Source organism: Scyliorhinus torazame, chromosome 11 (assembly GCF_047496885.1).
Source record: "Scyliorhinus torazame isolate Kashiwa2021f chromosome 11, sScyTor2.1, whole genome shotgun sequence".
NCBI lineage: Eukaryota > Metazoa > Chordata > Chondrichthyes > Carcharhiniformes > Scyliorhinidae > Scyliorhinus > Scyliorhinus torazame.
The window spans coordinates 103185140-103209680 of record NC_092717.1 but is presented as its reverse complement, the minus strand read 5'-3'; the positions used below and the strand labels follow the sequence as shown (position 1 = coordinate 103209680).

At 51.0% G+C, this 24541-nt stretch overlaps 1 protein-coding gene across 6 annotated transcripts in view; it reads left to right on the top strand.

The window, feature by feature from the left end:
• LOC140385425 (ATP-binding cassette sub-family C member 9-like) overlaps window positions 1-24541 on the top strand; it is a 333755-nt gene that overhangs the window by 98723 nt on the left and 210491 nt on the right. For all 6 annotated transcript variants that reach the window (XM_072467561.1, XM_072467564.1, XM_072467563.1 and 3 more), the window contains 3 exons: window positions 12086-12194; window positions 17944-17984; window positions 19377-19487. In XM_072467561.1, the coding sequence (XP_072323662.1) occupies window positions 12086-12194; window positions 17944-17984; window positions 19377-19487 (261 nt within the window). The remainder of the gene's footprint in view (window positions 1-12085; window positions 12195-17943; window positions 17985-19376; window positions 19488-24541) is intronic.

Here is a 24541-nt window from a genome sequence, read left to right as displayed (position 1 = left end):
CTGCTCCTATATCAAATAAAACGTACAAATTATCTTGATTTATTCAGTCTACCTGGAAACTAACTATCCCTTTTGGAGAAATTCTTGGAATTCAGACTCAGAACCATTGTGCTTAGTCCCAGAGATCCATAGGCTGCTCCTCCCTTTGAGAAAGAGCTGGCCGGTGATGATTTAAGCAAGGTTGAGAAGGCAGGGCCTTAGCCGGTATGGCAATTGAACCTATGCTGTTGGCATTGCTCCACATCATGAACCAGCTGTCCAGCCAACTGATATAACTGATCCCCTTGTGCTTGGTATACAAGTTATGCCACCAGTACTCCTTATTTGTGATTGCTAGATTCATGGGATTACAGGATAAATTGCCAAATAAGTATGCTGTAAAATTGTATGCTTTTTAAAAGAGTTTCAGTGAATTGATATTTTAGATTAATTGTTTGAACATTGTTAATTTGAACATTTTTGTTTCACCAAAGCCGTGCAACAGTGGCCATTGTAAAGAAGAAATGGGATTGTAGTCTCTTGCTTCCATTGGATTTTCAATTCTTCTTCTTCTTAAATTTACTTCTGGGTAAAAGAAGCACAGAAGCTTTGTATCTCATTGCAATTGTGACTTTTGAATTAAATTTTTTAACTTTCCATCGGGATTCAATGATCACCTACTGTCTGTACTATTCTATGATAGTTAAGTCCATAAAAAAATTATAAACGAGCTTGAATTGCAAGTTGTTTTTAATACATTGTGCATTTATGCCTCCAATTTACAGTTGTTGCAGTGAAATACGGAATTGAATAGTTTTGTATTCAACCTCACATTGAGACCTGTGTTGAGTTGGATGGTAGCAGGGAGAGCCAATGATTCAATTTTTCCAATTTTAGATTTGTTATTTATGTTGAGGGGAAGGAGGAGAATGCCTTGAATTTAATTTTTTTCAACAAATTTGGGGTATAATTGCCTCAAATACCCTTTTGTATGTTCATTGATTGTCACTGACCTGTCCCATTCATGTGACCTGTGGACAAGTTGTTGTAAAGCTATGAAGATCTTTGAGTTGAACGCTAGTGAGATGACTTTGTGCAGCAGGTTAGTATCTTTTTTCTCTGTTTCTGTGTACTATACACCATTCTCAAAGCAAATAAATGACTTGCTGCTGGAATAAATAATGTTTCTGTGCGACTACTTAAGGTATTTGCCTAGGCTCAGTGATAGCACTTTGGCTTCTTGAATCATAAGGTTCAAGCCCCATTCCAGGACTTTGAGCATGTAATCAAGTCTGACATTTTGATGCACGACTGAGGGAACACTGCATTGTTTGAGGTGCTACCTTTTGCATAAGATGTTAAACCAAGATGACTTCCAGTGGCGGCCATGGAGTGAGAGGTCGCTTATTTGGTAGCTCCCGCTCGTGATGGACCTTTGGGACCTTTCCCCCCGACTTATAGAACATAGAACTGTACAGCACAGTACAGGCCCTTCGGCCCACGATGTTGTGCCAAACTAGTCTGAAACTAAGATCAAATCAACCTACTCCCAATCATTCTAGTGCACTCCATATGCCTATCCAATAACCGCTTGAAAGTTCCTAAAGTGTCCGACTCCACTACCATAGCTGGGAGTGCATTCCACTCCCCAACCACTCTCTGAGTAAAGACCCTACCTCTGACATCCTTCCTATATCTTCCACCATGAACCTTATTGTTATGCCCCCTTGTAACAGCGACTGGGGGATTTAATTGGTAAAATTGGAGACTGGGGAGGTAGAGGAGACGAATACCCCACCAGTTTATGGAGTCGTGGACCAGAAGTGGTCTGCAAAGGAGAGATTGTTGGGGCGATCCAGAAGGTGGAAGAAGCAGTGGCTGAGCACGAGGACCAGCTAACCACGCTGGGGACGGAGATGGAGCTGACTAGGGATCACCAGAAAAGGCTGCAGGAGCAGGTGGAGGATCTGGAGAACAGGTCACGCAGGCAGAACCTGAGGATCGTTGGCCTACTGGAGGGCATTGAGGGATCGGTCGCAGGGACATATGTGGCGCATAAGTTTGAGAAGGTGCTGGGGGAAGGTGGGTTTACTCGACCCATGGAAGTGGACAGGACGCATAGAACGCTTGCGAGGAAGCCACGGATGAATGAGCTGCCTAGAGCGATGGTGTTACGAATGCACCGGTTCCTGGATAAGGAATAGATCTTGAGGTGGGGCAGGCAAACCAGGAGCTGTAAATGGGAAAATAACGAGCTGCGCATTTACCAGGACTTGGGTGCGGAACTGGCCAAAAGAAGGGCGAGCTTCAACAAAGTTAAATCGTCCCTCCTCAAGAAGGGGCTGAAGTTCCGCATGTTGTACCCAGCTCGGTTGTGGGTCACCTTATGAGGGTCAAGAACTTTATTTCGGTTTCGCCGGATGAGGCGATGAACTTTGTTAAGGACTCGGGACTGGCAGGTGATGGAGGACATTTAACCTGATGGCGAGTAATATTGTGCCTATGCTGTTGAATTTCTTTTCTTTTTGGGCTGTTTATGTAGTGTTTTTGTACCAATTGTTTGGGCTGTTGCTCAGTTTTGTATGCAGGTGAACTTTGTTCTTGGTGGGGGATGATGGATGGAATTTTCTTCTTTGTGTTTGTTGGGGATTGTTATGTTTTGCATTAGTATGTTTGAGTGGGGGGGGGGGCGGAGAAATCAGTAGGGGGTAGGATGCTTGGCGCCATGGGCAGCGATTACCAGGCTAGCTGGGCGGGCTAGCTCACAGAAGCGCAATCGGGGGCTGGCAGCTGACCAGTTTGATATGGGAGGGGTTCGGATTGTTATTTTGTTAGTCGGAGAGGGGAATTGTTCCGCTGACAGGGGAGGGTCTGGTGTTGGGAGACAAATTGGAGGTCGATGACAGTGGGCACCCGAGGGCGGGCCTGAGGAGGCACGGGACGCGAGCTGGAGGTTGGCCTAAGAAGGGCAATGGTTAATCCGGGGGGGGGGTGGCTCGCGTGTTTGCACATTTAAAGGCGGACGTGGCAATGCTACAGGAGACACACCTGAGGATAGTGGATCAGACCAGACTGAGGAAGGGTGGGTTGGGCAGGTATTTCATGCAGGGCTAGACTCTAAAACTAGGGGGGTTGCGATCTTGATCAATAAACGGGGTGTCATTTGAGGTAGGAAATAAAGTGGCTGACCCAGGGAGCAGGTATGTCATGGTGAGTGGGAAGCAGGACGGGTTGCCGGTGGGATTAGTGAATATTTGCGCACCAAATTGGGATGACATGGAGTTTGAGGCGGGTGTTGGGGGAGATTCCGGACCTGGACTCGCATAGGTTGATCATGGGGGGACTTTAATACGGTTATTGATCAGAGGTTGAATCGGTCGAGTTCAAGAACAGGGAAGGTGCCAGCAGCGGCAAAGGAGTTAAAGGGGTTTATGGAACAGATGGGAGGGGGGTAGATCCGTGGAGGTTCGGACGGCCAAGAGTGAAGGAGTTTTCTTTTTTCTCAAAGTTTACAAAGTGTACTCCCGGATTGATTTTTTTCATTTTGAATAGGTCTTTGCTGGCGGGGGTGGTGGATGCCGAGTACGATTGTTGTGTCGGACCATGCGTTACGCTGGGTGGATCTATGGGTGAGCAAAGAGGGGGGTCAGCGCCCACAATGGAGATTGGATATAGGACTATTAGCAGATGAGGGGGGGTGCAGGTGGGTGAGGGAGGCCATCCAGAATTATTTGGAGATAAATGATATGGGGGAAGTTTCGGCAGCAACGGTGTGGGAAGCGCTGAAGGCAGTGGTTAGGGGGGAGCTAATTTCGATAAGGGCCATTAGGGAGAAGACGCAGTGAGCAGAGATGGATAGGCTTGTTGGAGAAATACTCCAGGTGGATAGAAGATATTCTGAAGCTCCGGAGGCGGGATTGTTGAAGGAGCGGCAGAAGCTGCAGATGGAGTTTGGTCTGATATCCACAGGGAAGGCGGTGGGTACTTGAGGAAGGCAAGGGGGACGGTATATGAGTATGATGAGAAGGCCAGTAGGATGCTAGCACACCAGCTAAGGAAAAGGGAGGCGGTCAGGGAGATAGGATGAGTGAAGGACAGAGGAGGAAACACAGACCCAACGGGGATGAATGGGGTGTTCAAGGAGTATTGCACTTGGCTGTATGAGTTGGAGCCCCCAGCTGGGGTGGAGGGATGAGGCAGTTTTTGGAAAGGTTGGAGTTTCCGAAGATGGGGTAAGGGTTGGTGATGGGGTTGGGAGCCCCGATCGGGATTGTGGAAGTAGTAGAGGGATTGGAGGCCATGCAGTCGGACAAGCCCCTGGGACAGTATGACTATCCAGTGGAGTTTTACAAGATGTTTTCTGGGATACTGGGCCCGCTGCTGGTGAGGGTAATTTCATGAGGCAAGGGAGCGGGGTGTTCTTCCCCCAACAATGTCATAGGTTTCGATTTCATTGATCCTGAAGCGGGAGAAGGACCCAGAGCAATGTGGGTCATACAGACCAATCTCTCTATTGAATGCCGATGCCAAATTGTTGGCCAAAATTCTCGCCTTGAGGATTGTGTTCCGGGGGTGATGGGGAAGACCAGTCAGGGTTTGTTGAAGGCAGGCAGCTAATGGCCAATGTTAGGAAGTTCCTTAATGTGATCATGATGTCCTCCGAGGGGGAGGAGGCAGAGTTGGTGGTCGCTATGGACGCCGAGAAGGCCTTCGACCGGGTGGAATGGAATTATTTGTGGGAGGTCCTGGGACGGTTTGGGTTTGGGCAGGGCTTTATTGACTGGGTTTGGTTACTGTACCAGGCATCGGTGGCGAATGTGCAGACGAAACGGGTGAGTTCGGACTACTTTAGACTGCATCGGGGGACAAGGCAAGGATGTCCCCTCTCCCCACTGTTGTTTGCCTTGGCCATAGAGCCGATGGCGCTGAGAGCGCCAAAGGACTTGAAGGGGCTAATCCGGTGGGGGGGGGGGTTTGGAAAACAGGGTCTCGTTATATGCAGACTACCTACTCCTATATATTTCTGACCCATTAGGGGGGATGGAGGAGGTTATGCGGATCTTAGGAGAATTTGGCCGGTTCTCTGGGTACAAACTGAATATGGGTAAAAGCGAGGTTTTTGTGATCCAGGCGAGGGGGCAGGAGAGGAGGCTGGGGGGAGTTGCTGTTTAAAGTGGTGGGAGGGAGTTTTCGCTACTTGGGCATTCAAGTGGCACGGGGATGGGAGCAGTTGCATAAATTAAATCTGACCCGCTAGTTGAACAAACGAAGGAGGACTTTCGGAGATGGGACATGCTTCCGTTGTCACTGGCGGGGAGGGTATAGACCATAAAAATGATGGTTCTCCTGAGATTTTTGTTTGGTTTCCAGTGCCTCCATATTTTTATACCAAAGGCCTTTTTTAAACGGGTGAATAGGGTGATCTCTGGGTTTGTGTGGGCGGCTAAAACCCCATGAATCAAGAAAGTGCAGTTGGAGTGGAGCCAAGGGAGGGGAGAGGGCTGGCACTGCCAAACTTTAGGAACTACTACTGGGCGGCAAATATAGCCATGATGAGGAAGTGGGTAGCGGGGGAGGGGTCGGTGTGGGAGTGGGTGGAGGGGGCGTCATGTAAGGGCACAAATTTGGGGGCATTGGTAACGGCTCCTCTGCCATTCTCGCCGGCCAGGTACTCCACAGGCCCATTGCTAGTTGCGGTCCTGAGAGCCTGGGATCAGTGGCGGAAGCATATGGGAGTGGAGGGAGCGTCGGTGTGGGCTCCAATTTGTGGTAATCAACGGGTTGTCCCGGGGGGGATAGTGGGAGGGGGGGGTTTGAGGTGGCATTGAGCAGGGATTCAGAGGCTGGGGTATCTGTTTATTGATGGGAGCTTTCCCTGTTGAAAGGACTTGGAGGAGGAGTTTGAATTGCCGGGAGGGAATGGGTTTCAGTATCTGCAGGTAAGGGATTTTGTGCGATGGCAGGTTTTGACCTTTCCGCTTTTTTGTGAGGGCCAAGAAGAATCCAGCACGAGTTTTAAGGATACAAAGTAAAAACATTTATTTACAATAACATATATACAGCAGCAGCAACTTCCCTTGCTGCACACTCCTTCCTGCTGGTTCCTAAACTGGCCAGCTTTATTTATACTAGGGGTTTATTGATGGTTTCGCCGCCCCCCCTCATTGGGGAAGCTCATACTCCCACAGGATTGTGGGATTGTCATTAGTCCCCGGCCAATGGTAAGTAAGCAGGTTATAACATCCCCCCCCCCCCCCCCCCCCCCCAAAGTCCAAGGAATCCACCGAAGACCCTGGCGAAGGAGGGCGTCGGACTCGTTTTGCCGCAGGCCGGACACCATTTGCACGCAGCGCTGGATCAGGCGGCGTGTAACGAGACGGAGACCGGCGCTTCCGTGATGAACGGCGCAACGGTTGTACATCCACGGCCCGTGGACCCGAGGATTCCCCCTCTGATGCATCCTGTGTCTCCATCTCGGAGTCAGAGTCTGCTGCCTCCGTCATGTCAGCGTCTCTATCTCCATTCGGTTCTGTAACGACCTGCGCAGGCTTCGAGTGAGGCACCAGTGGAAGATTGTGAGGACTACCTTCCCTTATCTCTGGTCTCTGCGGCTGTAGAAATGAGCTCCGGGGGCGGGGAATCTTTTGAGGGGATAGTCTTCTGGACCGAACGTGGTCTACATGTTTGTGCTGGAGACTACCCTGGGCTTGCACCTGGTAAGATATAGGGCCCGTTTGGCAAAAGATTACACCAGGAACCCACTGGGCACCACCAGCAAAATTCCGAACGAACACTGGGTCACCGGGTGCAAACTGCCGAATCGGCCGATGCCGAGAAAATCCCTGTCCCTGCCGTTCTTGTGTGCTGCGTACTTTTGTGCCAATGTCTGGGAAAACCATACTAAGGCGGGTGCGAAGTCTCCGGCCCATTAGGAGTTCTGCGGGAGCTACCCCAGTCACCACATGGGGGGTGGTCCTATACGTAAACAAAAAGCGAGCCAGTCTCGTGTCCATTGATCTGGAAGACTGCTTCTTTAGGCTACTTTTGAATGTCTGCACTGCGCGCTCTGCCAACCCATTTGAAGCTGGCTGGTAAAGGGCAGTGCGGATATGGCGTATGCCGTTCACCTTCGTGAACCTCGCAAACTCCTCACTCGTGAATGGAGTGCCGTTATCCGTGACCAGCACCTCGGGGAGGCCATGCGTACTAAACGACAAACGCATCTTTTCAATTGTTGCGCAGGACGTTGTCCCCTGCATCCTATGCACCTCTAGCCATTTAGACTGGGCGTCAATTAATAGAAGGAACCAGGGGCGTCATTCTCCGCCGGCGGGAGTCTTAGTATGCAGATTTCGCAGGCCCTTTTCAAGGATCCATGGACGAAATTCTCCTACCCACCCCGCCACATTTCTGCCCCGACCGGCCGGCGGGAGTCTCCGTAACACCGGCCGGTCAATGGGGTTTCCCATTGTGGGGCAGCCCCACGCCGTCGGGAAACCCCCGGGCGCCGGCATGGTTTGTGCTCCAGAGAATACACGTATGCAGCAAGCAACAAAGCCCAGCGCTGGATCCGTGCGGAAGCAATGGGCGGTATTGGCTTATCCTCTCTGAAAAGTCCCAGCAGAGGCTTATGATCAGTCACAATAGTGAAATGGCGGCCATACACTTACTGGTGGAAGCGTTTCACCGCATAAACCACTGCCAGGCCCTCCTTCTCGATCTGCACGTACCTTTTCTCCGCTGCAGTCAAAGTGCGGGACGCGAAATCTATCGGTCGCTAGGCCCCGTTCTCCATCTTGTGGGACAGGACGGCCCCAATACCATACGGGGATGCATCACATGTGACGAGCAAAGGCTTCCCAGGATCATAGTGGGTTAGTAACCCAGACGACGGCAATTGTTGCTTTACCCGCCGGAAAGCGGTTTCTTGCGGCTGACCCCAAACCCTGGTGTGATTTTTCTTTAGCAGAAGGTGCAAAGGGGCCAGCGTAGTTGCCAGATTGGGGAGGAACTTCCCGTAATAGTTTACGAGACCGAGAAAAGAACGAAGATGCGAAGTGTCAGTCGGGGCGGGGGCCTGTTGAATTGCACGCACCTTCTCTGCGACGGGGTGCAAACCTTCGCGGTCCACCCGATAACCTAGGTAGACTACTTCCTTTGCCTGAAATACGCACTTTGTGCGACGTAAACGGACTCCAGCCTCTGAAAGGCGTCTAAGGACAGCCCCCAGATTTTCCAAATGTTCCTGCTCCGACGTCCCTGTAATCAAAACGTCATCTAAGTCGACAGCAACACGTGGTAAACCTCAAAATGCCCTCCATAACACGTTGAAAAATTGCGCAGGCAGAGGATACTCCAAAGGGCAACCGTGTATATTAATTGTTACATATGGTCGAGAGGCAGGGTCCAACTCCAACTGCAGGTAGGCGTGACTCATATCTAATTTTGTGAACGAGAGTCCACCTGCAAGCTTCGCAGGTGGAAATGCACTTCCGTTCCCTGTAGCTCCTGCACGCCTCGTTCTGCGCTCTCTTGGGACAATACTATTTGAATGGCCTGTTGAAAAGTCAATGTTGGCTCAGCTAACAACTTTCTCTGGGTGGCCGCATTGTTAATACCGCAAACCAAACGGTCGCGTAACATTTCTGACAAGGTCTCACCATAGTCACAGTACTCCGCAGATCCTGCGTAGCCTGGATAGAAAATCGGCAAGGGATTCTCCAGGGGTCCTCTCAGCGGTATTAAACCGGTAACGCTGGACTATCGTGGATGGGGTTAGGTTAAAATGTTGCCACACTATATTCACAAGTTCATCAAACGTTTTGTAGTCCGGCGCAGCTGGGTACGTAAGGCTCCTAATCACCCCAACGTATGCGGGCTGCAGGCGGTGAGCAATATGACCACCTGACGCTCGTTTTCGGTGATAATGTTTGCCCGGAAATAGTAATGCATTCGTTGTGTGTACTGGTTCCAGCTTTCCAGTGCAGCATCAAAAACATCCAAACGTCCGTACAGAGGCATGGTATAATAGAAAACAACTTCCAACCTGTATCCAACAAAAATCCAGGGAGGTGGCTTCAGCAGTGTAGACAGCTATTCACTTTAACCTTCGTCACCAGTTTTGTGAGGGCCACGAAGAATCCAGCATGAGTTTTAAGGATACAAAGTAATAACATTTATTTACAATAACATATATATATATATATATATATATATATAGGCAGCAACAACTTCCCTTGCTGCACTCTCCTTCCTGCTGGTTCCTAAACTGGCCAGCTTTATTTATACTAGGAGTTTACTAATGGTTTCTCCGCCCCCTCATTGGGGAAGCTCATACCCCCACAGGATTGTGGGATTGTCATTAGTCCCCAGCCAATGGTAAGTAGGCAGGTTATAACACGCGTTTACCGCCGCAGGGGATACAGGACAATGGAGTTTCTAGGACGGGGGTGGGCGAGGGGAAGGTATTGGAAATCTATAAAGAACTTATGGAGTGGGAGGAAACCCAGATAGGTGAGATAAAATGTAAACGGGAAGATGGGCTGGGTAAGGAGCTAGAGGCGGGCCTGTGGGAGGATGCTCTGAGCAGAGTCAACATGTCCTCATTATGTACGAAAGAGAAAATGCTGGAAAATCTCAGCAAGTCTGGCAGCATCTGTAGGGAGAGAAAAGAGCTAATGTTTCGAGTCCGATGACTCTGTCAAAGCTTTGTCAAAGCTAACAGACAGAGAAAGTGTCCTCTCTGGGGACTGCCATTAGCACTCTTTCCCCTTGGTTTCTGTGGCCATTAGCACCCGGTTTCCCTGGGTTTCTGTGGCTATGACTCCTCTTTCATTCTCACTCCACAGTATAAATATTTCCCACTTTCTCTGTCTGTTAGCTTTGACATTGAGTCATCGGACTCGAAACGTTAGCTCTTTTCTCTCCCTCCAGATGCTGCCAGACTTGCTGAGATTTTCCAGCATTTTCTCTTTAGCTTTTGTCCTCATTATGTGCAAGGCTCAGTCTGATACAATTCAATGGGGTTCACCAGGCACACATGACGGTGGCCCAGATGAGCAGATTTTTTGGGGTGGAGGACAGGTGTGTGAGGTATGCGGGAGGGCTTGCAAACCATGTCCAAATGTTGTGGGCATGCCCGAAGCTTAGGGGATCCTGGCAGGGATTTGCGGACGTCATATCCACGGTACTAAAAACGAGGGTGGCACTGAGTCCAGAGGTGGCGATTTTTTGGAGTGTCGGAAGACCCGGGAGTCCACTGGGCGAGAGAGGCTGATGTTTTAGCCTTTGTCTCCTTGGTAGCCCGGAGATGGATATTACTAGTGTGGAGGGACTCGAAGCCCCTGATATCAGGGGTATGGGTTAGCGACATGGCCGGGTTTCTCAGTCTTGAAAAAATTAAGTTCGCCCTGAGAGGATCAACGTTACGGTTCGTTCGGAGGTGGCAGCCATTTATCGACTTCTTCAGAGAAAACTAAATGGTCAGCAGATTCAGTTCAGTGGGGTGGGGGGGGGGGGGGAGTTTAGATTAGGCGGGAACAGTGGGAGATGGAGGGATGTGTTACGCACTGAACTAGATTTACATTTGTATTTGTACCTTTTATTGTTCTAAAACCATAAATGCCTCAATAAAATGTTTTTTTAAAAAAGATGTTAAACCAAGGCCCAGTCAGCCCTCTCCTGTGGAGATTAAAGATCTCACGGCATTGTTAAACAGAAGCAAGAGTTCTCCCAGTGTTGTTATTCCCCACCTGACACCTTAAACAAAATGAAAATGATTTGACATTTGTTTTATTGCTATTTATGGGTCCTTGCCTTGTAGCTTTGAAAGAACTTTGCAACACCTCGAGTTTGTGAAAGGCGTCATCTATATATGTAAACTCACTCCTCATTACATCTTGAAGATGCAAGCAGATTAATTTGCTTGCATTGTTTGTATTCAGTTGGTCAGAGTCATAGGAACACAGGACTTGGGGGCAGGAAGGCAATAAAATCATGGCTGATCTGGTTGTGGTCTCAATTGCACTTTTCTATTTCCTATCCCCCAATAACCCTTGACTACTTTGTCTGTCTAAAATCTATCTGATCAGCTTTGAATCAATTCAATGGTCCAGCCTCCAATGCTGTCTGGGAAAGAGAATTCCACCGACCAACAGCCCTCTTGAGAGAAATAAATTCTCATCTTTGTCTTAAAAGGAAAAGACCTCTTATTTTTAAACTGGGTCTCCAATTTTTAATTTTTCCCTTAAGAGGAAACCTCCTCATGATACCTACTCTATCAAGTCCCCTCAGGATCTTGCACATTTTAATAAGATTACCTCTTGTTCTTCTAAACTTATTTTTCTAAAAGGGTGGCACTGTAGCACAGTGGATAGCACTGTTGCTTCACAGCCTCAGGGTCCCAAGTTCGATTCCCGGCTTGAGTGACTGTCTGTGCGGAGTCTGCACGTTCTCCCCGTGTCTGCGTGGGTTTCCTTCGGGTGCTCTGGTTTCCTCCCAAAAGTCCCAAAAGATGTGCTGTAAGGTGAATTGGACATTCAGAATTCTTCCTCAATGTACCCGAACAGGTGCCGGAGTGTGGCGACTGGGGGATTTTCACAGTAACTTCATTGCAGTGTTAATGTAAGCCTACTTGTGACACTAAGAAAGATTATTATTATAACTCCAATGGAAATAAGCCCACCTGTTTAACCTTACTCCATAAGATAAACCTATCATCCCAGAAATGAACTGTTTCTAACTTAAGTGTCCAATTCCTGTTGCACTGTTAGGAAGTTTAGTTTCTGAAGAAAATTGATTGGTTTCAGGTGACGTGTAGGTAAGTAACTATTTCCTTTTATGCGTAGTTGTAAACTTAGGATCATGACTTAAATTTGTTACTTGATATGTGTGATAATTAATTTACCAACTGAATCACTAGAGAAATGAGTAGAATCTTAAGTAATTATTCTATTCCAAGAACCAACTGATTGCCACTCAAATTTGTTTTATTTATTCTGTGTTGCCCTTTCTTTTAAATGCCTTTTATCAGACTGTTTTTGCAAACTTTTAGGTTAGGACGAGTTAATGGTGTTCTTATTTAACCGATATTTTAATTTTCTTCCAGCTTTTGAAGCTTTACAGTTGGGAAGGTATCTTTATCAAGGCTGTTGAGGTAGCAAGGGAGAAGGAGCTGAAGTATATGCTGAAAGGAGCTGTTTATGTCGTTTCTACATGTGAGTTGTACTCCTTATCGTTCATATAAACCTTTGATATCTTATTAATCAGGATTTGTTCAAAGAAATTGGCCAATAGTGTGGAATATAGGAAAGAATTACATAATGTTTGCCAGCAGTTCAATCTTCCTGATAAATCAGTTGCTTTTTTGCACTAAACTTTGAATTATCCATTTATTTGCAAATTGCATAAGTAGGATTTTAGTGCTTAAAAAGTTTAATTGTCCTTTGAATTAAAGGGACAGGAACGCAGTATTTAGTTGTACACTAATCAATGTCCTGTGGTTCTCATAGTTGGCAGAGTCATCTGGTCATGTGGAGGCAGGTTTGAAAAAGGGACCAGGAGCAAAGTTGTGTATTTGGATGTTTGGCTGGTGTGCAGATGATTTTGCTGGAGTCAAGTGAACAATGAAAGCAGCTACCTACCTGACTATGGTGGGTGGCCAATAATTTGCAATTATGAGGCTAATATGGGGGATGGGGAGGACATTGCTAGGATCTTCCTGGTGGTGTAGCATCCCTCTGCTGAGTGCTAAACCTGGTATTTCTGTGGATATGGACACAAAAGGCTGCATGTGTGACCCAAACAAATTCACTGGAGGGGCTTCCACCCCCACCCCACTCCAAAGACCTACTGGCTTTGGCCCTCATTGTTTATGAAACTTTTGCATGCCCCCTCCATGATGAAACGTTCACAGACCTTTTGCTGCCTTAGCAGCACTCATCTCTTTCATTGGGGTCGCCAGTATTCGAAAGCTTCAGGTCGTCTGAATTGGCCTGCCGCCTCAGGAATCTACGTTGTGTCCTTAATTGGGTGGCTAGCATGAGGCGGTCAACTAGTAGGCTACCTGCTGAAAGATTGCACAGGTGGGCAAGGTTCTCAGACCATGGGATCGGGACCTACATTTGTCCCTGATTGACAAATAATTTCAAGATAGTAAGGTTCCGTGCAGTAAGTCAGAATTTGCTGTTTTTTGGCAATAAGAGGGTCAGAAGTTGTCAGAGTCACTGACTTACCATGACTGAGTAAGTCTAATGACATTATTTTTGAAAAATGTGCAATGGAATTTTAATTATGGTGAAGAATGAAATTCACAATTTCTGTGCATTTCATTTTGGAAAACTGTAATTGAGTGGCCTTTACCTATATGTGTATATACATACAGTGACTGCCAGAGCAGGTCAGAGGCTGGGAATTTTGCAGTGAGCAACTTACACCCTGACTGCCCTAATCACGTCTACCATCTACAATGCACAAGTCAGGAATGTGATGGAATACACATGCCTGGAGGACTGCAGCTTCGACAGTATCCAAAGGGGTATACCTGTTCGAGAGGGGGACAACCACAGGGGATTCCTGCACTGACTGCCTGCCCTTTCTGGTGGTCACCCATTTCTCTGCCTGCACCTTGGGTGTGACCACATTTATATAACTGCGATCTATGACGCTTTCTGCCACCTGCATGCTCCTAAGTGCATCCAATTGCTGCTCCAACCGAATCATACGGTGTGTCAGGAGCTCCAGTTGGGTGCACTTTCTGCAGATGAAGCCATCCGGGACGCTGGACCTGCCACATCTCACAGTCAGAGCACTGCACCCCTCTAACTGACATTGCGTCAATTAATTAAAATTAAAAGTTTTATATATATATATATATATGTTTTAAAGTTACTGTTAACTATCTTTTTCCTAGCACTAGATTTCTAATATAAATGCGAAAGCTAAATATAGTACTCTCCGATCTCTGGCTTAGATACCCCTCTAAATTATAATTAAGTAATTATGTTTAATTAGTTACCAATGCTTAATTTTTTTAATTTAGTGTAGATTCCCAACCAGCCACTCGGTTCACAGCTTTTCTGTTTCAGCCCGACACACACAATTTGAAAAAAGGTATAAAAGTAAAAATGAGTAAAAATCACTTACTTACCTTCTTACCTTCTGAGTGTCTTAGATGTTCTCTCCCTGACAGAGACTGCTCCGCCTTCTCCGAACGGCTCCCGAAACTAGGCCGCGATCTTTTAAAATCTCCGCTCTGACTCGCAGCTCCTGCGCTTTTTAAATCTCTCGCGCTTTTTAAATCTCCCGGCTCTCTCTCCTCTCGCGCTGTTTTCAATGTCCCGGCTCTCTTTCCTCCCGCGCTTTTGAATTCTCCCGCGCTTTTAAAATCTCCCGGCTCTCTCTCCTCCCGCTCTGTTTTCAATGTCCCGGGTCTCTCTCCTCCTGCGCTTTTAAAATCTCCCGCACTTTTTAAATCTCCCGCGCTTTTTAAATCTCCTGCGCTTTTAAAATCTCCCGGCTCTCTCTCCTCCCGCTCTGTTTTCAATGTCCCGGGTCTCTCTCCTCCTGCGCTTTTAAAATCTCCCGCGCTTTTAAAATCTCCCGCGCTTTTTAAATCTCCTGCGCTTTTTAAATCTCCCGGCTTTCTCTGCTCTCGCGCTGTTTTCAATGTCCCGGCTCTCTCTCCTCTCGCGCTGTTTTCAATGTCCCGGCTCTCTTTCCTCCCTCGCTTTTTAAATCTCCCGCGCTTTTTAAATCTCCCGGCTCTCTCTCCTCTCGCACTGTTTTCAATGTCCCGGCTCACTCCCCTCTCGCGCTGTTTTCGCTGTCCCGGCTCACTCAGCTCCCGCGCTGTTTTCAATGTCCCGGCTCTCTCTCCTCCCGCGCTGTTTTCACTTTCCCGGCTCTCTCTCCTCCCGCGCTGTTTTCACTGTCCCGGCTCTCTCTCCTCTCGCGCTGCTTTCACTGTCCCGGCTCTCTCTACTCCCGCGCTGTTTTCACTTTCCCGGCTCTCTCTCCTCCCGAGCTGTTTTCACTGTCCCGGCTCTCTCTCCTCTCGCGCTGCTTTCACTGTCCCGGCTCACTCCCCTCTCGTGCTGTTTTCAATGTCCCGGCTCTCTCTCCTCCCGCGCTGTTTCCACTGGGATGGACGAGGGCAGTGTAGTCAGGGGTAAGGGTTAAGGCAACATTATAGATAATGCATGGCCCATGGTGGGGTGTTGACAATTGCAAGGGCTTTGGTTTTGGATATTCCTTTGCAGCGGAAGCGGACAGGGGAGCTTCTCTTTTTCACTAGCAGTTGGGTGTTATCTAGTGAATTTTTGTTCGGCAGTCTGCAGGTTTTTGAACATAGAACTGCACAGTACAGGCCCTTCGGCCTACGATGTTGTGCCAAACTAGTCTGAAACTAAGATCAAATCAACCTACTCCCAATCATTCTAGTGCACTCCATATGCCTATCCAATAACCGCTTGAAAGTTCCTAAAGTGTCCGACTTCACTACCATAGCTGGGAGTGCGTTCCACTCCCCAACCATTCTCTGAGTAAAGAACCTACCTCTGACATCCCTCCTATATCTTCCACCATGAACCTTATAGTTATGCCCCCTTGTAACACCTACATCCACCCGAGGAAAAAGTCGCTGAACATCAACTCTATCTATCCCTCTCATCATCTTGTACACCTCAATTAAGTTACCTCTCATCCTCCTTCGCTCCAATTTATTTCATTTCATTTTAATTTCATTCATGAGAAAAGCCCTAGCTCCCTCAACCTTTCCCCATAAGACCTACCCTCCAATCCAGGCAGCAACCTGGTAAATCTCCTTTGCACCCTTTCCAATGCTTCCACATCCTTCCTATAATGAGGTGACCAGAACTGCACACAATACTCCAAATGTGGTCTAACCAAGGTCTTGTACAGTTGCAGCATAACCTCACGGCTCTTAAACTCAATCCCCCTGATAATAAATGCTAACACGCTATAAGTTTTCTTCACGGCTCTATCCACTTGGGTGGCAACATTCAGAGATCTATGGACATGAACTCCGAGATCTCTCTGCTCCTCCACATTCTTCAGAACCCTGCCATTAACCCTGTAATCTGCATTCAAATTTGTCCTACCAAAATGAATCACCTCACACTTATCAGGGTTAAACTCCAACTTTTCAGCCTAGCTCTGCATCCTATCAATGTTTCTTTGCAGCCTACAACAGCCCTCCACATTATCCACTACTCCACCAATCTTGGTGTCATCAGCAAATTTACTAACACAACCTTCAACTCCATCATCCAAGTCATTGATAAAAATCACAAATAGCAGAGGACCCAGCACTGATCCCTGTGGTACACCGCTGGTGACCGGGCTCCAGGATGAAAATTTACTACCTACCATTACCCTCTATATTCTATGTGATAGCCAGTTACTGATCCAATCGGCCAAATTTCCCTCTATGCCATGCCTCCTTACTTTCTGCATGAGCCGACCATGGGGCACCTTATCAAACGCCTTACTAAAATCCATGTATACGACATCAACTGCTCTACCTTCATCTATGTACTTAGTTACCTCCTCAAAGAATACAATCAAATTAGTGAGGTAAGACTTACCCCTCACAAATCCTTGCTGACTATCCTGGATTAAGCTGTATCTTTCCAAATGTCATAAATCCTATCCCTCAGGACCCTTTCCAATAATTCACCTATGACCAAAGTGAGACTAACCGGCCTATAATTCCCAGTTTTATACCTATTCCCTTTCTTGAACAAGGGGACACTGTTCGCCTCTCTCCAGTCTTCTGGCATTATTCCTGTAGACAGTGAGGGCATAAAGATCAAAGCCAAAGGCTCTGCAATCTCATCCCTCGCCTCCCAAAGAATCCTAGGATATATCCCATCAGGCCCAGGGGACTTATCTATCCTCAGGCTTCTCAAAATTTCTAACACATCTTCCTTCCGAATATCTACCTCCTCAAGCCTACCAGCCTGTATCGCACTATCCTCCTCACCAACTTGCCCCTCTCCTTTGTGAACACTGAAGAAAAGTATTCATTTAGGGCCTCTCCTATATCTTCAGACTCCATGCACACGTTCCCACGACTGTCCTTGACCGGCCCTAACTTCACCTTGGTCATTCTTTTATTCCTCACATAGGTGTAAAAAGCCTTGGGGTTTTCCTTAATCCTACCCGCCAAGGACTTCTCATGCCCCCTCCTAGTTCTCCTAAGCCCTTTCTTGAGCTACTTCCTAGCTATCTTGTATCCCTCAAGTGCCTTAACTGAACCTTGTTTTCTCATCCTTACATAAGCCCCCTTCTTCCTCTTGACAAGACATTCAACCTATTTTATAAACTATGGTACCCTCACTCGACCATTTCCTCCCTGTAGGGTACGTAGAGTGCTGACGGTGACCAGGGTTTTTTCTTTGTCTCACCTTATGGGTGGAATTGGTGGCTATCTTGGTTGGACCCTGGATCTAGGAATTTGGAGTGAGGACGAGACAATTCCTCACAGTGGAAGTGGCTGAGTTGGGGAGATTTGAGAAAACCCGATCAGTCTAGTCACTTGGAACATTGAAGTTATGTACACCGTATGGGGAGCAATTGAGAGGTTCTTTCAGTGATGGCAGCCTTTTCTTGATTATTTCAAGGAATTGGTCACTGTTCATTGTTAAAGAGGCAGGAGGGGTGTTAGATTTTGTGAGGGTTTATTCTATTATTCTGTTTTTTATGGTCGATGTGTGTAAATTTGTTTATTTTTTCAATTTTGTATTTTATAAGCTGAAAAATGTTAATAAAAATATATATTTTTTAAATGTGAATACTGATGTTGAATACTGTATGATTGAAGCAGTTTATGGAAGTCACTGTTAGAAACATTTTCTTTATGTAACTTTCTATACTTATAAAATGTTTGTCAGAGATTTAATCGAATTGAATATTTCATGTTTTTTAAAACTCTGTCTTTTGTAGTGTTTCTCACCCAGGTGACACCTCTGATAGCAACAACATTGGTAGGTAAACCTGTTTAATTCATCATTTTTATTTAATTCTTGTTATTGTCAATGAGCTTAATACATCAGCTGAAACATAATAGGACAACAGACTATGCGATAGGTTTGCACTAACTGCAGTGCTGCAGCACTTAGAAGGATGAGATTAAGTTTGTACTTAATTCCTTCTTCTCCTCCCTCCACCCCAAAGATATGGTTAAGTTACCAGCGGACCACAATAGCTCAGGTACATGGACCTATTTTATACGTGAACTATTTTGATGGTAAATCTAACCATATTAGAACATTGCACATTGTCTGCCATGTTTCGGTCTAATATCAATAAAACAGGACATTGTACAGCAGACCAATTAGCATTTGAAAGAGAAAATATGGGTTAATATTTTAGGTGCTATCAGAACTGAATTTAGAACTGAGATCTCTCTAGGGGTTCTCTTTTAGTTGGTGAGCATTTTCTGGTTTATTGAACATTTCCAAATTTCATGTTCAGGTTTTTTAAATTGTATTCGCAAATGAAATTTATATAAGGCAAATTTGATTGCATGATCCAAATTGAATTGAACCTTTCTTTCCTCACTGATTGTGATCAACAGGAAATTATGCTAATTGAAAATTAATGCACAACACAAATATTTTCGTGCTCATAATTTTAAGATCTGAGGGTGTTATGGATATTGATCTGAGTAAGAAGTAAGTTTGATTTCCGACTTTGTTAATGTCTGGAATTACAAAAATCTTTGGTGTTGCACTTTTGGCTGTAATCTCTCTGTTTAATCATGAGCCATAGTGTTGAGTTTTGTAAAGGATAAAAAATTAATTGTGGCGTGCACATAAAAAATGCAGCCATGGCTTTAACTATTCTTCAGGCATCATGTGCCTCTCGAGTCTAATTGGCGTGCACTGCCAACTGTTAATACCTTTTGACCGTTTAGTGTTCATGCCAGTTGGCATTCGGTCATTTCAGTTGGTATGTAGATGCAATGAATGTTTTGCCCGAAACCATTTTTGTTCAGATTTCATTTAAACTGAATGTCCTAGTTTCACCAGCTGCATCATTTAACTGCATTCATGCAGTGTGAGTAAAGATTTAGGTCTGACAGTTACTGTTTTGTAAAATAAAATATTTGGAAGTACTATACATTAATACAGCCAAAATTAATTAGTTTGAATGCAAAATAGGTTATGTTTTGTGAAAACTACATACTTATTTCCCCAAAGTTTTTGCTCGGATCCGTTTGCTGATTAAAATGCGTTTAGATTCGAAGGATTTCTTTATTTGAGCGAATAATTATAAATGAATTCTACAAAATCTATGGCCTAATCTGTGAGACAAAGAATGTAGGAATCCTTCAGTTTCATTTTTTTAAATATTTGTTTTCTGTTTATATTTAGACTTTCAGCATTTATTCTAGTTTGAGTGGGTCACCACTGACTGCTGACAAGGCTTTTTCAGCACTGGCACTTTTTGATAAATTTAATACTCCACTACATTTGCTCCCAGTGGTAAGTTGCAGACTGGCCATTCAGTTCAATATTGAATATATGTAAGACAAGAATTTTGAGTCATGCGGTTTAGAAAGTTAAGGTTGAAACATTTGTGGTTGTTGATGCTATCGACTATTACACTGGGAGAAATGATTGTTTAATAGGCAAAAAAAATCCATATATTTTCGAGAATGTTACTTATTAGGAACATGTGGGGCAAAAGCAGGTAAATTTGTATTCCTTGATATCCATATGTAACAAAAACATATTGATATCCAGTTTTGAAAATTTTAATTGACTGACTGGCACGATTCTCCCAAAAAATATCTAAGTTAATTTTTTAGGGTTTTTCAGGGACTTTCCCGCCTGCTCTGCTGCCGATTTCCCCACCGCTATCCCAATGACACTTGGTCACTTCTTTGGGCCCGAGGGAGTTTCTCACCAGATCAGCCCACACTTCGAATGTTTTTTTAGCACTGGGGAGCTGAACTCTGAGATCATTTTGAAAGGGTGCCCAGATCTCCAAGTGAGCTATACCCACCACCCATGGGCAATGTCACCCCCCACAAACATGGACATGGCCCCACACCCCTCAAGTGAGGACACCCCGCTTGGGACTCCTCCCTCTTCAGGCCCTCCCCAAGCCCACTTACAGCACCCCCTCCTTTCTCGAACCCCCATCCATCACCCCACCCCCAACCTCCCAGAGGCCTCGACTTGCCATCCCTGCACCCCCACCCTTCAAACACCCCCTCCACTCTTGTTTCATGGACATGGCCCCCCTCGTCCCCTGACCCTTGCACTGCCACCCTGACATACAGGCAGTGCTCCTGCTGGCTTGGCAGTGCCATTCGGACACCTTGGCAGTGCCAGGGTGGCAGTGCCATGGTACCAACTGAGCAGTGCTAAGGTGCCCACGTTCCAGGGGGAGGGGTGGGGGCCACCCTGCACTTACCCTGACCATCTAGGGATCACCGATGGCGTGGACAACCCATGTCACCCCCGGGTGCCGTTCCGCCTGGTCCATGTTTGTGTGGACCAGCACTGGTGCCTGATTGTAGCCTCCCAGGGGAGACTGGAGAATTGAGGGAGGCCGGTGGATCCCGGGCAGGTAGGTTGTGTTGGTTTACGACCTACTTCCATGAGCGCCATTTGGTCCCGCCCATTTGGTCCGGAGTTCCGACTCCGTCGTCTCTCAGGACTTTGTTGAATCTCGTGAGGCGCTGAGGTTATTGGTAGCCTCGCTGCAGGCCTCTTGTGGTATTGTCCGGCTGCGTTGTGCCCTCGCTTGACTGCAACGTGGCTCCCACGCTCATGCACATCAGTCCCCTCCAGCGCACAGCGGCCCCTGCGTGTACTGGCCACCTTGCTGGCGCTCACCTGCTGCCCTCCCTCGCGCTCTGCCGCTACCCTCCCTCGCGCTCTGCCGCTGCCCTCCCTCGCGCTCTGCCGCTGCCCTCCCTCGCGCTCTGCCGCTGCACTCCCTCGCGCTCTGCCGCTGCCCTCCCTCGCGCTATGCCGCTGCCCACCCTCGCGCTACACTGCTGCTCGCACTCTGCCGCTGCCCACCCTCTCGCTAGCCGCTGCTCGCGCTCTGCCGCTGCCCACCCTCGCGCTCTGCCGCTGCCCACCCTCGCGCTCTGCCGCTGCCCACCCTCGCGCTCTGCCGCTGCCCACCCTCGCGCTCTGCCGCTGCCCACCCTCGCGCTCTGCCGCTGCCCACCCTCGCGCTCTGCCGCTGCCCACCCTCCCGCTCTGTCGCTGCCCACCCTCGCGCTCTGCCGCTGCCCACCCTCGCGCTCTGCCGCTGCCCACCCTCGCGCTCTGCCGCTGCCCACCCTCGCGCTCTGCCGCTGCCCACCCTCGCGCTCTGCCGCTGCCCACCCTCGCGCTCTGCCGCTGCCCACCCTCGCGCTCTGCCGCTGCCCACCCTCGCGCTCTGTCGCTGCCCACCCTCGCGCTCTGCCGCTGCCCACCCTCGCGCTCTGACGCTGCCCACCCCCGCGCTGTGCCGCTGCCCTCCCTCGCGCTCTGCCGCTGCCCTCCCTCGCGCTCTGCCGCTGCCCTCCCTCGCGCTCTGCCGCTGCCCTCCCTCGCGCTCTGCCGCTGCCCTCCCTCGCGCTCTGCCGCTGCTCTCCCTCGCGCTCTGCCGCTGCCCTCCCTCGCGCTCTGCCGCTGCCCTCCCTCGCTGCCCACCCTCGCGCTCTGCCGCTGTCCACCCTCGCGCTCTGTCGCTGCCCACCCTCGCGCTCTGCCGCTGCCCACCCTCGCGCTCTGACGCTGCCCACCCCCGCGCTGTGCCGCTGCCCTCCCTCGCGCTCTGCCGCTGCCCTCCCTCGCGCTCTGCCGCTGCCCTCCCTCGCGCTCTGCCGCTGCCCTCCCTCGCGCTCTGCCGCTGCCCTCCCTCGCGCTCTGCCGCTGCCCTCCCTCGCGCTCTGCCGCTGCTCTCCCTCGCGCTCTGCCGCTGCCCTCCCTCGCGCTCTGCCGCTGCCCTCCCTCGCGCTCTGCCGCGCCGCTGCCCTCCCTCGCGCTCTGCCTCTGCCCACCCTCGCGCACTGCCGCTGCCCATCCTCGCGTTCTGCCGCTGCCCAACCTCGCGCTCTGCCGTCGCCCATCCTCGCGCTCTGCCGCATGCCCATCCTCGCGCTCTGCCGCTGCCCATCCTCGCGCTCTGCCGCCGCCCCCCCCTCTTGCTCTGCGGCCGCCCACCCTCGCGCTACACTGCTGCTCGCGCTCTGCTGCTGCCCTCACTCGCGCTCTGCCGCTGCCCTCCCTCGCGCTCTGCCGCCGCCCACCCTCGCGCTCTGCTGCTGCCCACCCTCGCGATCTGCTGCTGCCCACCCTCGCGCTCTGACGCTGCCCTCACTCGCGCTATGCCGCTGCCCTCCCTCGCGCCCTCCCTCGCGCCCTGCCGCTGCCCTCCCTCGTGCTCTGCCGCTGCCCACCCTCGCGCTCTGCCGCTGCCCACCCTCGCGCTCTGCCGCTGCCCACCCTCGCGCTCTGCCGCTGCCCACCCTCGCGCTCTGCCGCTGCCCACCCTCGCGCTCTGCCGCTGCCCACCCTCGCGCTCTGCCACTGCCCTCCCTCGCGCTCTGCCGCTGCCCACCCTCGCGCTCTGCCGCTGCCCACCCTCGCGCTCTGCCGCTGCCCACCCTCGCGCTCTGCCGCTGCCCACCCTCGCGCTCTGCCGCTGCCCACGCTCCCGCTGCCCACCCTCGTGCTCTGCCGCTGCCCACCCTCGTGCTCTGCCGCTGCCCACCCTCGTGCTCTGCCGCTGCCCACCCTCGTGCTCTGCCGCTGCCCACCCTCGTGCTCTGCCGCTGCCCACCCTCGTGCTCTGCCACTGCCCACCCTCGTGCTCTGCCGCTGCCCACCCTCGTGCTCTGCCGCTGCCCACCCTCGTGCTCTGCCGCTGCCCACCCTCGCGCTCTGCCGCTGCCCACCCTCGCGCTCTGCCGCTGCCCACCCTCGCGCTCTGCCGCTGCCCACCCTCGCGCTCTGCCGCGCCGCTGCCCTCCCTCGTGCTCTGCCGCTGCCCTCCATCGCGCTCTGCCGCTGCCCTCCCTCGCGCCCTGCCGCTGCCCTCCCTCGCGCTCTGCCGCTACCCTCCCTCGCGCTATGCCGCTGCCCTCCCTCGCGCTCTGCCTCTGCCCACCCTCGCGCACTGCCGCTGCCCATCCTCGCGTTCTGCCGCTGCCCAACCTCGCGCTCTGCCGTCGCCCATCCTCGCGCTCTGCCGCAGGCCCATCCTCGCGCTCTGCCGCTGCCCATCCTCGCGCTCTGCCGCCGCCCCCCCCTCTTGCTCTGCGGCCGCCCACCCTCGCGCTACACTGCTGCTCGCGCTCTGCTGCTGCCCTCACTCGCGCTCTGCCGCTGCCCTCCCTCGCGCTCTGCCGCGCCCACCCTCGCGCTCTGCTGCTGCCCACCCTCGCGATCTGCTGCTGCCCACCCTCGCGCTCTGACGCTGCCCTCACTCGCGCTATGCCGCTGCCATCCCTCGCGCCCTCCCTCGCGCCCTGCCGCTGCCCTCCCTCGTGCTCTGCCGCTGCCCACCCTCGCGCTCTGCCGCTGCCCACCCTCGCGCTCTGCCACTGCCCACCCTCGCGCTCTGCCGCTGCCCACCCTCGCGCTCTGCCGCTGCCCACCCTCGCGCTCTGCCGCTGCCCACCCTCGCACTCTGCCACTGCCCTCCCTCGCGCTCTGCCGCTGCCCACCCTCGCGCTCTACCGCTCCCCACCCTCGCGCTCTGCCGCTGCCCACCCTCGCGCACTGCCGCTGCCCACCCTCGCGCTCTGCCGCTGCCCACCCTTGCGCTCTGCCGCTGCCCACGCTCCCGCTGCCCACCCTCGTGCTCTGCCGCTGCCCACCCTCGTGCTCTGCCGCTGCCCACCCTCGTGCTCTGCCGCTGCCCACCCTCGTGCTCTGCCGCTGCCCACCCTCGTGCTCTGCCGCTGCCCACCCTCGTGCTCTGCCGCTGCCCACCCTCGTGCTCTGCCGCTGCCCACCCTCGTGCTCTGCCGCTGCCCACCCTCGTGCTCTGCCGCTGCCCTCCCTCGCTCTCTGCCGCTGCCCTCCCTCGCGCTCTGCCGCTGCCCTCCATCGCGCTCTGCCGCTGCCCTCCCGTGCGCTCTGCCGCTGCCCACCCTCGCGCTCTGCCGCTGCCCACCCTCGCGCTCTGCCGCTGCCCACCCTCGCGCTCTGCCGCTGCCCACTCTCGCGCTCTGCCGCTGCCCACTCTCGCGCTCTGCCGCTGCCCACTCTCGCGCTCTGCCGCTGCCCACTCTCGCGCTCTGCCGCTGCCCACCCTCGCGCTGCCCACCCTCGCGCACTGCCGCTGCCCACCCTCGCGCTACACTGCTGCTCGCGCTCTGCCGCTGCCCACCCTCGCGCTCTGCCGCTGCCCACCCTCGCGCTCTGCCGCTGCCCACCCTCGCGCTCTGTCGCTGCCCACCCTCGCGCTCTGCCGCTGCCCTCCCTCGCGCTCTGCCGCTGCCCTCCCTCGCGCTCTGCCGCTGCCCATCCTCGCGCTCTGCCGCTGCCCTCCCTCGCGCTCTGCCTCTGCCCACCCTCGC